This window comes from Phoxinus phoxinus (genome assembly GCF_949152265.1).
Source record: "Phoxinus phoxinus genome assembly, chromosome: 5".
NCBI lineage: Eukaryota > Metazoa > Chordata > Actinopteri > Cypriniformes > Leuciscidae > Phoxinus > Phoxinus phoxinus.
The window spans coordinates 35,590,943-35,609,457 of NC_136880.1; the positions used below are offsets into that span (position 1 = coordinate 35,590,943).

The 18,515-nt window shown below is 39.7% G+C and overlaps 1 protein-coding gene across 3 annotated transcripts in view; it reads left to right on the plus strand.

Moving 5' to 3' along the window:
* pard3ab (par-3 family cell polarity regulator alpha, b) overlaps window positions 1-18,515 on the plus strand; it is a 75,787-nt gene that overhangs the window by 40,480 nt on the left and 16,792 nt on the right. Inside the window, exons 13-23 of one of the 3 annotated variants that reach the window (XM_079612222.1) lie at window positions 488-676; window positions 815-985; window positions 1,306-1,332; window positions 1,709-1,859; window positions 5,594-5,777; window positions 6,011-6,153; window positions 8,517-8,561; window positions 9,358-9,588; window positions 9,726-9,945; window positions 12,118-12,225; window positions 12,953-13,183. In XM_079612222.1, the coding sequence (XP_079468348.1) occupies window positions 488-676; window positions 815-985; window positions 1,306-1,332; window positions 1,709-1,859; window positions 5,594-5,777; window positions 6,011-6,153; window positions 8,517-8,561; window positions 9,358-9,588; window positions 9,726-9,945; window positions 12,118-12,225; window positions 12,953-13,183 (1,700 nt within the window). The remainder of the gene's footprint in view (window positions 1-487; window positions 677-814; window positions 986-1,305; window positions 1,333-1,708; window positions 1,860-5,593; window positions 5,778-6,010; window positions 6,154-8,516; window positions 8,562-9,357; window positions 9,589-9,725; window positions 9,946-12,117; window positions 12,226-12,952; window positions 13,184-18,515) is intronic. The other 2 variants (XM_079612223.1, XM_079612224.1) reach the window with 2 other exon arrangements.

Consider the following 18,515-nt stretch of genomic DNA (forward strand, 5'->3'; position numbering starts at 1 on the left):
ATAATTCGTTTAAAAATGACTATCATGCCAATGCCATTATTTACTTACTTTATGTGAGACACAAAAGGATTATTCTTCTGAAAGACACAAAATGAATATTTAGAAAAATTGTACTGGTGACTCTTTTCCGATGAGGCTTCCTGATGATGTTCCACGGAGGAAAGAAATTGGTTTGGAATGACCTGAGGGTGAGAGAATGTCTTAAAATAGTCTCAGAACAACGGATTTGTAGTGTGTGATCGACCCCAGAGTCCACAAACCATGGTAGTGTCTTCAAATAGTAGAAGTAGTAGAAGTAGAACGTTTTTATTGTCATTGCCAAATGAAGATATTTATGTTTTTTCTAATGAACCTGTCTCTCCAGGCTGTCCGTGTTCCCCGGTTTTTGACCTAAGACCTTAATCGTTGCTTTTAAATGGCTGTTTCATCTTCAAAACTACAGATGACAATTACAGTTTTGTGTCTTTCTCTCTCTCTCTCTCTGTAGAAGGTAGAAGAGGAGGAGCTGGTCTTAACCCCAGACGGGACGCGGGAGTTCCTGACATTGGAAGTGCCTCTGAGTGATTCTGGCTCGGCGGGATTAGGAGTCAGTGTCAAGGGTAACAGGTCAAAGGAGAGCCACGCTGACCTGGGCATCTTCGTCAAATCTATTATCAATGGAGGAGCAGCATGTAAGGTTAGATGTATACCCAATATTTTTTTTTAGCAGATTCAGTCGAAATCTGCTTTTTTCATGATCCATTTGTTATTGGTTGCTCAGTCTACTTACAGAATGGTGTATGAATGGTGTTCATAATCTTATTCTCTGGCGTAGGACGGAAGGCTGCGAGTCAACGATCAGCTAATCGCAGTCAATGGGGAGTCGTTGTTAGGGAAGACAAACCAGGACGCCATGGAAACGCTGCGCAAATCCATGTCAACGGAGGGCAACAAACGAGGGATGATTCAGCTGATCGTGGCAAGAAGAATCAACAAACGCCACGAGGTAAAGAGAAGAAGAGACAAGCTGAGGAGATCCTGAAAGCTTTGAGCATTGTTCATGTTAATGTGTGAAGAGTGCTTAATGTATGACTTATGTAAATGACATTCATTAGTGTTTTGGGTTGAAATAAAATGTTAATAAATATTTTCAACTTGACCTGGTTCAGAATATAAAGCTCACTGCATCTCAGATCTCTCTCACTGTTGATCGTAGTTTGTTATGGCTCGCATTTGAAATCCTCCAGTTTTGCCGAACACACACACACACATTAAGGTTGTCCGCATGCTGTTTTCTTTTTCTTTTCTTTTTTTCTTTTTCTCCAGAGAACGCCTGATCCGTTTAAAGAGCAGGTAATCAGGTCACTGCATTTATCAAGTTTGTCCACAAGGGCCTTCTAGATGTATTTTCTGTAATTCTGAAGGGGAAACTATGATGGTCTCTTGCTGTTTTCTGTCACTGGGCTGTTATAAATTGTTCGGCTGATGGTAATTGTCTTACCCAGAGCAGAATCATAAATGCACAAGATTTTCCCGTCGTGTCAAGTGCTCAGTGTCTGCTTCTGGACAAGACAGGGGTCTTGAGCCCAGCGGAGCTGTTTCTGACCGCTCTGTCACCACAACACAAACCACAGTAGTCAATTACATCTCTGAGAAGATAAATCTACAATGTAGGTCGTGTGCTTTAATTGAATCATGATGTTCCTCATGTTCTTTTGGATTCTGTTAGGGTGAGAGCCGATCCAGTCCCCGGGGGTTAGAGCGGAGCCTGAGCCCGTCTCCTGACGACCACGAGCGGCGGATCTCACACTCCCTATACGGAATCGAGGGGCTTGATGACAACCTGAGGCCGCAAGCTAGCACAAATAACCGTAAAATGAGTGAGTTGTAACACTTAAAAGTTAAAGTGTGTAATTTCTGACCAGCTGAAAAGTGCATTGAACCTCTCCTTTGAAGTGTAGATAGAATTTTTTTGTAAACGTTTATTTAAAAAAACTTAAGTCTTATCTATATATATATAGTCGTCGACTTTCTTCAGAGTCAATAGCTACAGACCTCCAAACTTCGTGTGACCTTCAGATTAGCTCAAGAACAGTGCATAGAGATGTTCATGGAATGGGTTTCCATGACCGAGCAGCTGCATCCAAGCCTTACATCACCAAGTGCAATGCAAAGTGTCGGATGCAGTGGTTTAAAGCACGCCGCCACTGGAATCTAGTGCAGTGGAGACGTGTTCTTTGAAGTGACGAATCACGTTTCTCTGTCTGGCAATCCGATGGACTAGTCTAGGTTTGGCGGTTGCGAGGAGAACGGTACTTGCCTGACTGCATTGTGCCAAGTATAAAGTTTCGTGGAGGGGGGATTATGGTGTGGGGTTGTTTTTCAGGGTTTGGGCTTGGCCCTTTAGTTCAACTCTTAATGCTTCAGCATACCAAGACATTTTTGTGACAGTTTCTTGCTCCTAACTTTGTGGGCACAGTTTGGGGATGGTCCCTTGCTGTTCCAAATTGACTACGCACCAGTGCACAAAGCAAGGTCCACAAAGACATGGATGAACGAGTTTGGTGTGGTGGAACTTGACTCGTCTGCACAGAGTCCTGACCTCAACCTGATAGAACACCGTTGGGATGAATTAGAGCGGCGACTGCGAGCCAGGCCTTCTCGTCCAACATCAGTGCCTGACCTCACAAATGTGCTTCTAGAAGAATGGTCAAAAATTCCCATAAACGCACTCCTAAACCTTGTGGAAAGCCTTCCCAGAAGAGTTGAAGCTGTTATAGCTGCAAAGGGTGGGCCAACTCCATATTAAACCCTTCGGATTAAGAATGGGATGTCATTAAAGTTTATGTGAATGTAAAGGCAGACGTCCCAAAACTTTTGCCATTTTATATATATGTATATGTATAATGCCAAAAGTGCGTTATATATAATTACATAAGTACTGTTACAATCTCAACTGATTCAGTCCGATACCTGTCTTGAGTGGGTTTGATCTTGGTCATGATCTTAGTTGGCGGGTTTCGTTAGTGACCTCTATATATATAATATATATACAATTAAACACTGCATTGTCAGAGTTGATATTTTGCCCTTATATGTAGTCAGACACTTCTGAATGTGTCATTATATTAATAACGTTTTACCAAAATTAAGCTCAATGGAGTGCTCATGCGTGTTTTGTCTGTCGTTAGAACGGCCGCATCTGTGGCAGTAAGTGCATGACATCGTTTTCATCAACTTACAGGCTATAAAGTTTACTGTAGCTATGTGGCGCTCAGTTTTTTCTGTCATTTGGCCAAAATCTCATGTTATTAAAGACTAAATGCAAAGCACAGGCAATTTGCGACAGTATATAGGCTATGAGTCAACAACAGATGCTAGACTGACACTTTTCCTCAATATTAGTCTTGAATCTTATTTGATTAAAATGACACACATAAGTACATATATGGTCTTCAGATCAACTAAAACGCATTGGGTTTGGGAATGCGTCGTTATTATTGTTTTCAGGAAAGTAATTATTTGCATTATTTTGCAAGTTAATCATCACCAGATGCTCTCTACGATCACATTTGAACGCAGCATCAGGTTTCAGAAGAAGAACTGGCATCTCTGGGCTGCAGTGTATAAGAAACATGTGGTCTAACAGAAAACATATGAGTGTTACCCTGGACAAACAGATGCAGAGCTGTGGAGGTTCACTGAGAGCTCTCTGTGTGAGAGCGGGAGAGCGCCCAGCCGGAGCTGTTATCCCGCCTGTCAACAACTGAATCCACTCATGGGAAATGACAGTAGCAGGGTGCCACATACAGAAGTGCATATGCTTTCCCATTCGCCATACAGTATATATATGCAGAGTCATGCTCATACCATCCATACACTCACACAGACAGGCTTTCATTAGCTCGCTCTACTCGAAGGCTCCTGCGGAGAGATACAGACTCACTTCTATAAGAATGTGACTGTCTATCTATTTAAAGACCTGTTTTCAAACACTCCCCAGAAGATGTGTGTCAATAATAGGAGGAGGATGTTGTAGTTTGTGTGCAGAATGGGTGTGCATCTGCACGGGTGAGGTTATGTATAAACAGACAGCAGGTTAATTTCTCTTAAACAAATGTTATGAAAATTTGAATTGTTTTTTGGATGACTTGGCTTATTATGAGACATTTGTTTGGTGGAGGGGTATAGTGGATCTAGTCGGCTTTCGGAAGTAAAAGTCCTTTTCATTTTCTCCATGGGGAATTTCTTTTTGTGATAACTTGTAAACCTTTAAAGACAGACCTTGAGCTTGTTAATCGGTGGTAGGTGCTTTTGTTGAAAACATCAGACAACTGTTTAACAGCAGAATTCCTGTTGAAAAACTACTTTACCCATGATTCAGAGAATCCCAACAAACAAATTGAGCCAAAATACATTTTTAGTGACCGCGCACTCCCATGAATCACTGCAAATGACGTAATGGAGTCACTACACTCTTAAACACCCTTAAATATTTGTATATGCTGTATGCATATTTTGCAAATATGTATACAGTACACAATCAACATTTTTAAATCAATAGTTTTATTTCTCTGTCGTTTTACATTTTTCTCTGTCGTTTTAAATTTAATTGCTCTTTCTTTTGCCAGGCTTCATGGGATTGTAGTTATTTCCCTAAATAATGTTAGAGAATGTTAATTAGTTACACTGTCTTTAACCTTGGACTAAAAAAAAAATGACATTGGTTTATGGCGCTTTTACGAAAACTTTTTAAAGTTCCTATTGGGGAAAATAAATGGTAGAAATATTTCTGGAACCAAGGCCGCTAAAAAAAAGTGGGGAGTGTTGCACTTTATTGTGGTGCAAGTAGATTGGTAGACTCGGGTGCTGGCAATGCCAAGGTCATGGGTTTGATTCCCAGGAAAGGCACATACACATGGTGTGTGTATTGCTTGAATGCCCTCTGTGTGTTTTTTACGTGCTGATAACGATATCTCGATTACATTGTTTGGTGGAAAAATATACTCAAGAACTATTATCAAGCTAAATGGCATGAAGATAATCATTTGTTTCCAGTATTTCTTTAAAAAAGCACTTTGTTCCCAAACGTAGTGCATTGTGTGATCGTTTGCATCCCACACGGTTTCACTTATCGAAGTATACTGAAAAAGCAAAGTGTTTCTCATGGGCTTTATTTTAGACTAGGGTGGGAAATTTCTGAACAGATTAAAAACAAGCTAACAGAACTATTTCCCATATCTAAAATGCATACTTTCTATCTGTATTTAATTAAAAAAATGCAAAAGGTTTCTGCACAAACGAATATAGAAAAAGCAGTCATGCAAAGTGCACCCAGTCTGCATTGCATTTAAAAGTGTTTCTCACTACATGCAGGGTACGACAGAAATGATTCATTTGTTGCTCTTGATTCTCTGTGACTTTGACCTGCTTTGCTCAGAATGAGTTGATTTATTTGTGCATAAATTATAACTTACATCTTTATTTTTACCGAAACCCCGGTATTTATGAAACCCCCACCATGATAGGGATTAGCTGAATTACTTGATTTACTTTATAATAATAACATAATTTGATTTTCCCTACACCCCTTCCTGCTCTTATCTCTCTGTAGATCATTATCAGCTCTCGCCGACGGTGAACATGCCTCAGGATGACACGGTCATAATTGAAGACGACAGGCCACGTGTTCTCCCCACCCAGTTGTCTGACCAATCGTCATCCAGTTCACACGATGACATGGGTTTCGCTGTGGAGACACCACCGCCGCCACCCTGGGACCAAGAGCTTCCTGACAGGTAAATAAAAGTGGACGGTTTAGAAAGTATTGCAATTTATTTATTGAAGTATCCATTGTCTTTGTTTCTATTTTGAGCATCAACTGTCCGACTCTTCTGACGATCTTCCTGCAGTAATTGAGTCCATGGTCTTTCCTTTGTTTGTCAAAGGAGCCTCTGTTATTAGAGCAGGGCCAAGGGCTGGACACTGTGCTGTGATTTAATGTCTCTCTCTTTCTCGATCCCTTCCTCAGCTCTTCCAGTGCTAAAGATGAGGGGGTGTTTCAGAGGGAAGGCTTTGGCAGGCAAAGCATGTCTGAGAAACGCACCAAGCAGTTTGGAGACGCAGGCCAACTCGACATCGTCAAGACCCGCAAGTCCAAGAGCATGGACCTAGGTAGTCTAAAGATCAATCTTAAACACAGAACTTGGTCCTAGATACTCTAAACATTAATTTGAAAACACAGTGTTTGGTCTTAGCTACTCTAAAGATCAACCCGAAAGCACAGTGCTAAATATCAATTTGAATCAGTGATTGGACCTGGATAATCTAAAGCAGTGGTATTCAAATGGCGAACCGTGTTCCGGACCCGGTTCCATCCTTGAGACATAGTTGTGCCATTTTACCGTTTCTACAGTTTAAAGTGAGCAGTGCATAAAAACATGGGGCGGTTCACACCTCAAGTGCTCAGGGTCGTTTAAAGTAATGATCTTTCAGAGCACTACTCCCCATCCACACTACTGTGTTTTCGTTTAGAAACGGAGACCTTTTGCTACGTTTGCACCTCCCGTCCAGACTACAACTGCAAAAACGAAGACTTAAAACGGAGAAGTTTAGAAACGCAGCCGACCCCGTTTTGCATTTTGAATTTCCGGAGGGTGTTTAAGTGAAGACGGTCAAAACGGAGGACTTTACAAACGATGACACAGAGGCTCACGCTCGGCTCTATGATTGGGTGTCATCAGTCATGGCGTATCCTTCCGATTCATCAGCCACCCATCACATGACCCGTCCCCGTGAAGAAAACATACAAAAACAGCCTCGACTATTTAACGTTAGTGACTGCAACATGGATGGCCAAGCATGCGCCCTTAAAATAGCATATGACTAACGCGGCACTGACTTTAGACTAGGTTTTTCCTGGTTTGTGGCGGAATTGTTTTCTGAAACTCCAAAATAGCACCAGGGAACATTTGCGCCGGAACATACCGCCTGTTTTCGCTGAACCGCGAAATGTGCTACTATGTGCTACTTATAGGTCTCTAAATGTAAAAAAAAAAAAGCCTGATAAAACATCTGATCTAACCTTTTTATATTCATATTCAGTTGGGGCCCAGTATTCTCATCTTTGACTATTAGGAATTTTTCTTTTACAAAGTACTATGGCTGTGTATAATAGAATATGGAAATGTATAACTGTTCCAAAAGAGTATTGTCCGGACCTCCACTGGGAAGGAAATATAGACACCGGACCGTTTGGAAGTTTAATTGAATACCCCTGCTCTAAAGGTCAGTCCCAAACACAGTAATTGGTGGACCTAGATACTCTAGTATCTACTCTAGTTGTACAGATTACTCCCAAACCTCTAAAGGTCAATCTCAAAAACAGTAATATGACATAAATATTGCAAAGGTCAGTCCCAAACACAGTGATATTTGACCTAGATACTCGACAGATTATTCCTAAACAGTGTTCTAGGACCTAAAAATTCAGAAGGTCAATCTCAAAAACAGTAATTATACCTAAATACTTTAAACATCTGTCCTTAAAACAGTGATTGGACTTAAATACTCTAAAGATCAACTCAAAGCACATTACTTAGACATAAATACTCTTAAGGGTCTGTCCCATCTCCCAACACAGTGCATGGACCTAAATACTCTAAAGGTCAATCTCAAAACCATTGATTGGACCTAGATACTCTAAAGGTCAGTCCCCAAGACAAGAGGTTTGACCTACTTGCCTGATCTAAAGATCAGTCCCAAACACCTTGCTTGGACCTAGATACTCTAGGTCAGTCCCAGTAGATAAAATCCCACCCTGAAATCCAATCCATTTGCTCAAGTTACTTTCCTCTCTTTTATAAGAGCACTTCTCAGAATGTCTCTCATTCTGAGCATCACCATTCACCATCCACCGTCACTAAGTCTGCATTGGTCTCCCTTGTGCATGTGCTTTCTAATCTGAATGCTGTTTCCACTGATCCAATTCTGCTGGATGTTCCTCACTTACCACTTTACCACTGAAATGGAGCTGGTGCCAGGGCTCAGACAAGGGTTCTGCAGTCTTCTCTGAAAAACCGTTCAGAGTTTTTATTTAATTTTTATATATACTAGTTTTTTTTTGTTTTTTTTTGCTTAATCCTTCTAGGTATAGTTAACACAAGCTATCTAGCTTTGTTACAATGACATTATTATGATTTCGATCCATAATGTAAGGGCTTCCTGCTTTTAATATCAGCAGGTTAAAGAGGACAAATACGAATCCCATTTTTCTCACACAAAAAAACACCTTTTCTTTGGTGGAAACATGTGGAATGAGGTCCGTTTGGGCACCGGCACCGTCTCAGTAGAAAAGGGATAATTCTGAATCAGCAGAATCACTATGGAAACTCACGGTTTTGTTAATGAGCGCTGACTGATTGTTTCTGTCGTCTGATTTGTTGATGGTGATAATTGCCTGGTTGCTTGCTGCATGTTGAATGGTCAAACTAACCATCCTGTGAATGTATGTGTATGTATGTGTGCCCCTCACACAGTGGCTGATGAGATTAACCTCACACAATGCACAGAGAACCACCCAGGTAAGCATGACCACTTACACACTCACTTCTTTTCCACACTACATGATTGTAACGTCCCTGCCTGTTCTTCTTCAGTGTTTCATCATTGATTACTTTCCTAGGCCTGTTTGTCACAACTTGTTTGTCACAACATGTTTATTTTAGCACCTATATAAACAGGTTACAGCATTCAAACTAAATTGAATGTAAATTCACACTTTGCAATTAAGCAATGGTTTTATATAAGTATAAATATAAATGTAATTTAATCTTGTGATGTCAAATCTATATTTTCAGCATCATTACTCGTCTTAAGTGTCACATGATCCTTCAGATATCATTCTAATATGCTCCTTTGCTGCTCAAGAAACATTGACATCAATGTTGCGACCAATGCTTCTCAATATTTTTGTGGAAGCTTTTACTAATCTAGAAATCTTTTGTAACATTATCAATATCTTTACGGTCACTTCTTACAGTTTTTAGTTTTATTGTAAAGCATTTTGTTCTGAAAATTAATTTGATCTTAATATTGCAGTACTACAAACGCACAGCTGTATTATATTTAAAATAGCAGGGGAGCTCTGACACGCTTCAGTAAGGCTGTGCTGCGTGATGAAGATAAATTCATGCAATCTTTCCTGTCCTCCACTTACATTCATTTATCTTCATCACTTAATACAGAAACACACCTTTGCTTCCATGGCTGACTACATACAAAAGAAACACACACACACACACTTTGATTTGTGGCGGACAGACTGCATGCTAACTGCTCAAATGTACTTTGTGGTTTAACTAACAAACTCTTCCTCAGGCTCTTCCTCGCATGACGTTGGCCCATCTCTTGGCCTAAAGAAGTCCAGCTCTCTGGAAAGTTTACAGACGGCTGTCGCCGAGGTAACTCTCAACGGCGACATGCCCTTTCACCGGCCGCGGCCACGCATCATACGGGGGCGGGGCTGCAACGAGAGCTTCCGAGCCGCAATCGACAAATCATACGACAAGCCAGCAGCCAATGGAGATGAAGAGGAGTGCATGGACACATGTACGGGCGCATTCAAATTCATCAAATGTAGTGTTAACGGCTGCCAATTTGATTAACTTATGTTAATTTTGTTTTTTTATTATGACTGATAATAATAATAATAATAGCATTCCCCCCCTCCCTTTTTCTTCCTGTAGTGGATGAGGACACAGAAGGAAGCTCTCGGTCAGGGCGGGATTCGGTTTCCACGGTAGCTGATCTCACTCCGCTTCCCGTCACCGAGCAACAGCTGATCAATGGCAACCAGCCTCAAAACGACAAGAAGAAAGAAAAAGGGGGGAAGGACAAAAAGAAGCCAGAGAAAGAGAAGGGTAAAACAAAGAAAGGAATGCTCAAGGGCCTTGGAGAGATGTTCAGGTAATTAAAAGCAGATCTGAGCAGTGTTTTGTGTCAGATAAAAGAGACTAAGAATAATGATGATAAGAGCGCAGATCAGCCCAGAGCACTTTTTCTTCATGTCCTTAATTAGCTCAAAACCCAACAATAGAATAAAAAGACTAGTGTGCTCCCCACCGACGCAGCCATGTTCCAACAATAGGCAGAAACACAAAACTGGAGAAAGATGCGAGTTAAGAAAATGAGTGGTGTTTGCACATACGAATCTTGCCAACACATTTCTTAGGTGGATAGTTGCAGGGCCATTGTTGCTATGTTGTTGCAAGGGTCTTCTGGTTTCTGGAGCTTTGCTGGTTGCTAGGGTCTTTAAAATAGCAAAGTTTCTTTAAAAAAATGTATATCATGGTTTCTAGATATGAGCTGCAGTTGCATTAGCAAACTTCACTTATGCTACCCCCATAAATGAAAGACTTTGTTTCAGTCAAAACATTAAATGTCTATTTCAGTTTATGTAGTCCCAGAATGCATGTAAATCAAGCGAAATGTTGATTTTTAGTATTAATTACTGAAAACTGTTGATGGAAAATATCTAATGGAAAAATGCAATACTTGTGTATTTTCAGTGCTTACATCACTTGGTCGGTAATCATTTTTAATGTTTTTGAAAGAAGTCCCTTATGCACAAGGCCACATTTATGTGATAACATTAATATAGTCTAGTAAAAACAGTAATATTGGGAATTTTATTACAATTTATAACAACAGTTTTCTATTAGAATATATTTTAAAAATGTAATTGTACAAAAAAAAAGTATTCCCGAGTGCGTGTTAAATTGAAGGGTGATCGCACTTTCTCTGTCGCTGGGCCAAGATTATGGAACAAACTGCCCTTTGTGTTTAGATCTCCCCCAACTTTAAATACCTTTAAGTGCCATCTAAAGTCATACCTGTTCTCTTACATTTTAAAACATTAATGGGTTTTAATGGTGGGTGTGTTTTATTGGTGGGTGTTCTGTTGTCTTCTTTATTGTATTTATTCTTTTGTTTATATTATTTGTAATGTACAGCACTTTGGAGTTACTGTGTAGCCTGAAAGGTGCTTTCTAAATAAATAAATACCAAAATACTAATTCATTCCTGTGATGGCAAAGCTGAATTTTCAGCATCATTACTCCAGTCTTCAGTGTCACATGATCCTTCAGAAATCCTTATAATATGCTGATTTGGTGCATTACAAATATCTGTAATATCACTTTAATGCATTTTTGCCTAATAAAAGAATACATTTCTTTAAAACAAATTACTGACCCCAAACTTTTGAACAGTAGTGTATATAGACTGTCAACAGCAATGCATCTAACTAGATTACCTGGACTATTAATAAAAAGAATAATGTGGTTGATATATAATGATTAATGTTGATGGGCTGTTTGTGTACTCTGTGGAGTGACAGTGTGTTCCTGAGCTCTAGGCAGAATGGACAATCAGATCTAAGACACAGAGGAAAAGTTTGAGTTTCCACGAAGTTATTTAGAGAGATACGAGAAGACTAGAGGGGAGAGAAAGCAAGAACGCAGCTCATTCGAAGGTTTTTGAATCTGTCAGCAATAGATAAATCATTTTTGAAAAGCTCGGAAATTTTCGACTGCTTCTAGGGCAGTGGAGTGTTTTAATGGCTGTCATCTGCCTCACTGAGCCAAAGCTACCTGCTACATATTAATGAGCGCTCTACATATTAATGAGCTCTGCAGAATATCGGAACTCATACGCATACAAACGTATTGAAAAACTCCTTTCCGCTTTCTCACACACACACCTCAGTCATCTCTCGTGCACATGTCAGCGGAATAATAATGAATCTATATGCTTGATAAAGCAAAGATTTGCAGAAAAGCTTTGCAGAGTTGCAGAACAGTGATTAGTTTGTTAAATGAATTAGAATAGATGGATTAAGAGCTTTAATGTCGGTTTAAATAGAGCCGACAGGTTTAAGAGCTTTTTTATTAAAGAAGAATCATGCCCATTAAAATTGAAGGGGTATTTTTGTTGAATACTCAAATTGAATACTCAATATTTTTGAGCCAAGTAGCATTTGAATGCAGTTTCCCAAAAAATTATTTATGTTTTTTAGAATTAAGATCCACCGCTATTTAGCTTTTTAATTGCTGTCAACCTGAAATGTGTGTGTTCAAGGTTTGGCAAGTACCGTAAGGACGAGCGCTTGGATGGTGCGAAGTGGAAGCCAGAGGAAACTCATGTATCGGAGGAGGAGATGCGCAGAATGAGACAAGAACAAGAAAGGTGCACACACACACACACACACTCGGAGTCAGAGCTAATCTCCCCCATCATCAGCCTTTGATCAGAGGCATTTCCTGACACTTTACCTGCTAGCCGTACCCACTTCCTCAAACCCTCTTCCTTTGTGATTGTTTGAGTCCTGTTTGTTTTGTCAATGTGTTTTGTTAAAGCACTATGATGCTTTCATATTTTTTATATGTTTGTGTAATATGTTTGTCATTTTAAGTTAATCGTGTGTATGTTTGCCCGCAGGTGTGTGTGTTCATGTTGTTTTATTAATAATGCCATGTGAACCCCCTCCCGTTTTCCCTTCTGTCCTGTGAGACCCTGCTGAGATATCACCACTCTTTCAATTTCTTTCTTAATCTCCTACTCGTACGCTCATTTATCATCTTGCTTTTGATGGAGGTTATATAGGTGGGGTTTTTTAAGGTCCCGTGTGAAGAAACTAGCTCTTGTGTTGTTTCCAAATCTGTATGTATGACTGACTTCTGTGGAACCCAAAAAATGAAGAATGTCCATACAATGAAAGTCAATGGGGTCCCAAAACAACATGAGATCCTACTGATTTTCGTTGTATGGACAAAAATACAGTCTAGAATAAATCATGTTTTTTTTATATCAGAGGACATTTCCTCATTTTTAGTGTTTCGTTCACCCTGATCTGTCTGTTATTCCTTATTTTTAATGTGCGTTCTGTTAATGCTTTTTCAATGCTGTTATGCAGGATCCAGGCTAAAACGCGAGAGATTCGCCAGCGTCAGGCCAGAGAACGAGACTATGCTGAGATCCAGGACTTTAGCCGGTCCACCCTGACCTCACTTCCTCCCGAGGAGCCCCCGTACGCCGGCATCAGCTCGCTGGAGCACGGCGGGTACCATCGGATCCACACACCTCCGGACTCACCGTACACGCATAAACAGAACGGCCGCAACGGACACCCCTCCTCGCCAGACAGGTATTTACTGTAATGACACTCATTTCTAAATATCATAGTCCTTCCACTTCCTGAGTTATTAATGAATTAACCTGCCATTTTGAAGTCAAGATGCTATTCTTAACACTGTCTGAGATGTATCATTCTCCTTAAGTTGTATAAAGTGTTGAAAGTATTCTCGAGGGCTTTCATAAAACCCAGTTTGTGAGAATGTTTTGTTTGGGTTGTGTGAGGGTTGCATGTTTTTTTCTGAGACTAAAACAAACACAGGCGGACAGAGACAGGAAGGCCATTTCCTGTAAGAACCCTCAGGGAACAGGAAGTGGGTGTCATTCCACAGAGATGCAGAACATGGGACTGTGGGAATTATCCTCACAAATCTGCACAGGGAAGTGGATCTTAAAGGGGGCACAATGTGTGGGTGGGTGTGCTTTTATGGTCTTTAGAGACCATTGTGTGTGTGTGTGTGTGTGTGTGTGTGTGTGTGTGTGTGTGTGTGTGTGTGTGTGTGTGTGTGTGTGTGTGTGTGTGTGTGTGTGTGTGTGTGTGTGTGTGTGTGTGTGTGCAAACCGTATAGCATAGTGATCTTCCTGTTTTCTGCGTTTCAGCCAATCAGCTTTATTTATCAGTTTATAACTGTCAGGTCATTTTAGTTAAAACCAAGAAGTTGTTGGTGTGGCAGTCTGAAAAGACCGAAATACCTGATGTGATGTTTTAGGATATTTAGGCTGATTGAAGCTGTTATCTCATATAATGGCAAGATAGTGTCATTAAATTGGCAGGATTTATCTTTTATTTAAATCTTTTAATCAGTCTAAATCATCTTTGAGAATGAGACATTGAGTGCGGCATTTTAGATAAGGTTTTACAGAAACATGTTTCTTGTTTCTCATTCAGCTTGAATTATTTTATTTATTTATTTTTAGCATCATTATTAAGCACTTGAAACTTTTAGGTTTTTTAGATTTTAATTGAAAAAAAAATCATACATTTATTGACATTTTTTACGAGTGAGGACTCCTGCAAGTGTTTTTTTCCCACGTTTTTAGACCCTAAACAAAAGTGCACACATTTCACAGAAGAGACTTTGGCTAGTTTCAGACCAAGTCCTTTTTTTTTTTTTGTAAACTTGTATTGTGTAAACTATTGAAATGCACAGTTGGGTCCAGAACATGAGCAATCTAGAGGCATCAGTTAGTTTCTAAACTCTCAGAACAACGCCAGAGAAAGGGGTGAAAGAGGTCACAGTGGAAATCCAACTATAATAGTCTCATTTTTACAATGTCACTGCTTTAGCCGGACACACACGCACACACACACACATATACCGAGCATCTGACCTAGAAATCAGAGCGTTGCAGCTTTCTGGCTGTCAGCTGCAGTATGGTTTAAGTCCCTCAGTGCAGAACGTTTACGTAAATGAGAAATATATCTGTTCAGTCAGCAGAACTACTTTTTGGAGCCTGATAAAGGGCTTATACACACACAAACCAACCCAGTTCAAGTCCAGTTGAGGTGTAATGATGCATTAAGATGCAAGGTGAGGAGTCTTAGGAGATGTTTGTGCATACTAAAAGGTTCTCTCTTTATATTTCTCTCTCTTTGTCCGTTGTATGTGTATATATGTGGAGTGTGTGGCGATCGGAGCGGTGGCTGATATCTGAGGGTGTGACTTCAATTATAAATCTCTCTCTCTCTGGGGTCCCTGTCCACCCACCAGACTACATGCGGCTTTGTTAGAACGTGTGTTTGTGATCTTCGAGTCGTAATCTGTTTAATCTCTGTTATTGTGATCGGTTGGTATGTTATGTTTTTTTTTTTTCTTGAATCACTTAGAGGATTTTATTGTTAATGGAAGGATCAGAGAAAATAAGAGAGATGAATGACTTTTTGTTTGTGTGTATGTGTGAGTGCGTGTGTGTGTGTGTGTGTGTGTCGGGCTGTTTAAATGAATTAAACTCAATCTCTCTTATTCATTTCCACTCCTGACCCCTCCTCTCTGAGCTGGGATTTGATTCTCTCAGGTTTTATTAAATTGACTTCTTAGATTTGAGTCAGAGAGCGACAACGTGCGCACACACACCATTTATGTGGGGGGTTTTTCCTCTGTCTTTATGAGCAAGGATATCTGAGCCCTTGCTGTTCACATCTGAGCTGATGACCATGGGGCCACTGTCCATGTCTCTGGTCTCCCACCACCCTGTGTAATCAACATTCCTCCCTTCTCCTGCTGAACTTTAGTGTGTGTGTGTGTGTGTGTGTGTGTGTGTGTGTGTGTGTGTGTGTGTGTGTGTACTCTTGCTGAGTCGACTATGAGCCCTGTAGGGAATTTTAAAGAATGAACGTTGCAGAGGCCAATTAAAGCAGCCAAACGCACACAGAGGGTAAACATCTGACTAATCCCACAGCATTCACGCTGAGAACTCACACATACACATGCACACACACACAAGTTTAAGCTCATTATCAGCATTCCCTGGCACGCTGCGTGGAAAAAAAAGCTGGGATTAAGAAAAACCAAAGCGTCAGAAACAAACTCACAGCTTATAGATGGATAAAGAGAGTGTGACACCACTGCTAATTAAAATAAATAAATGAGTAAAGAGAGCAATGAGTGGTAGCGAATTTTTTTTTTTAACCTGATTGTTGTCTACAGTATCCTCTGACCTTTAGGTTTGAATAAGCTGTTTGTGGTTCTGTACATTTAAAACTTTTGATTTGCTTTTGCTTGACTTCTGATTGACTGTCCTCCGCATGTGTGCAGTGTAGTTCACAGTTTTTTAAAGGGATAGTTCTCCCAAAAATGAAAGTTCTGTAAAAATTCTGTGAAACAAAAAGCGTTGAGAACCAACCAACACAAAAAAATATTATTCAGATATTCTCAAAATATCTGCTTTTATGTTTTACAGAAGAAAGAAAGCCATACAGGTTAAGAACAACATGCAACAGTACATAATGACAGAAAATCTTCCAGTGTTGCGTGAACTATCCCTTTAAACAGAATGGGCTGAGTTGTTGAATATTAATAGACCTTGTATGTAAAAGTAGGCGTTAATATACTCTAGAGTGCAGTATCGAAATGACTTCTGATATAATCGTTTTTGCAGCTTAGGTCTGTTTCACACCCCATAGGCAAGTAGTGCATAACCAACCGTACTCCGAAAATACGGGTAAAATACATATATTTTTGTATATCCTTTAATATCAAAATTGGAAAATTGTTATGGACACACTTTTTTCTTTTTTTTCTTACTATATTGTAAGTACAAAATACAAGTACAAAAAGACAAGTACTAAGTATTGTATGAACAAGTAAAAACTTGATAACTGTATTGAATCATAATTTGCATGAGGATGAGGAATTTGCATTTAGAGATCCTCCTTATATCTAAATTATGAGACAGACCCCAAACTGAAATTGTAACCTGCTTCTAAATCAGCTAGATTAACTGCAAATTGTTGTTTATAAGTGTGTAGTACACTCTAGAGAATTCTGAGAAGTCTGTTTATTTAAAATGTAATCTTTTATTTAAAAGCATTTGCTAAATGAAGTCTTAGATTCTGATTTGCTGTATAGAAAGTGTTTGTTTTCCACTTTATGTTGCTTTAATCCTGTATAGTAAAAGATAAACTAGCTAAATGGGTTCATCATGCATTTTCTGAAGCAAAAATAGACTTAAACTCTACTTTTAAACGGGCCTTATTTTGAATTTTTGCTCTGGGTGGATTGGGAAGGGAGCTTTCTGTTGTGAGTGTTATAGCACATCAAAATCTTAGGACAGAAGAGCAAAAAATATATTTTTACATGCTATATACGTCATTTAGGTTTATATTGGAAGTTATTTTATCTGTGAGCATAACACAGCTGATATTCCAGACCCTGCGGCTGTTCCACACACTCCACTCATGGTTTGTTTTGGAAAGATCCGCTGAGGGGTCAGTGTGTTTGTGGCTGGTGGTCTGTGGTTTCAGCCACTGAGAGGTTGTGTCCGATTGTGGTTTAATGTTTATAAATGAACAGCACGGGGGTGACATTAATAAAGCCCAACAGCACTGGTGGTTGAACCATCTCTCATTTGGGCCAACTGACATACTCAAATGATGAATGGATCAGAAGACATTCAACACAATATAGAGCTACATTACCCTTTTCATGTTGATTTTTCTCTCAGACAATTACCGAGATAAGTTTTCTCACTAATTCTCTCTCCTTCGCTTTCCTTCTCGCTCTGGCTAGTCAGTGAATGCTCATTTAAAGGATTAATTCAGCCAAAAATGAATATTCTGTCATAATTGATTCACTCCTACAATATGACTGTCTGTCTTTTGTGGAACACAAAAGAAAGAATCATCTTTCATGCAGAACTCATGCAGTCTATGAGCTTGTGTGTCTGTTATTGATGAAAATAATGCGTAGATTAACAGTGACAAGTGTCACAAACAGAAAAAAATCTTTCTTTTTCACTTAGTGAGCTCAAACAGGCCTCCCATAATGTAGCTAAATCCAGTATTTGCAATGTTATCTAATGGATTTAATCTTCCACAACTTGTGATTATTAATTAAGGGGCCACACATGCAGACGACAATCTTGAGTACTACAATAAACAGACATTAGCAGATAATAACCATCTGTTAAAAGCTGAATGTTCCACTGAGACATCAGATTGTGTATTTTGTGTGATGTGGCATATGGTTTAAGATCTTCTCGGTTCTGTGCGCCTAAACTTGTAATCACTGGAGGTGTGACATCAAATAGAGGTCGAAAGTTCAGAACTGGAGTCAGGGTGACCCAAAAACCAGCGTTTCTGAGATCCCAGACCTCCTCGATCACCACTATGCCCTTAATTGCTTCTGGGACTGTCTCTGTAGCTTTTATTAGAAGGTAATTGCTATATGACTTCTATGGCCCTGTTTACACCTGGTAGCAACATGCTATTTTTGGCTTGCCAATTATCTCTAAATATCCAGAAATATAATTTTCATCTAACAAAAATTGTGTTTTAAACTGATGTTAATACCAGGTGTAATCCCTTCGCAGTATGACTAGAATAGGAGTGGGTTTGTTGACTTTTGGGTTTGTTGACTTTTGTCTCTTTATTAGAAAGTAGAAAATTATAGTTGGGAGAAGGATAGGATTGGATCAGTATGTAAATGTGTTTGTGCGTGCGTGCGTGCGTTCGTTCGTGTGCCTGTTCGTGTGTGTGAATTGAAGAGTTCCGCTGAAATGAGTGGATGCCCTCTCTCTGACCCCTCAACAAGATGACCTACTTTACTGACAGAACATTGTTCTTCTGTCGGGAACGTGCTTCTCTACGTCTTTTTATACTCCTTCGTTTTTTCAGGATATAGCTC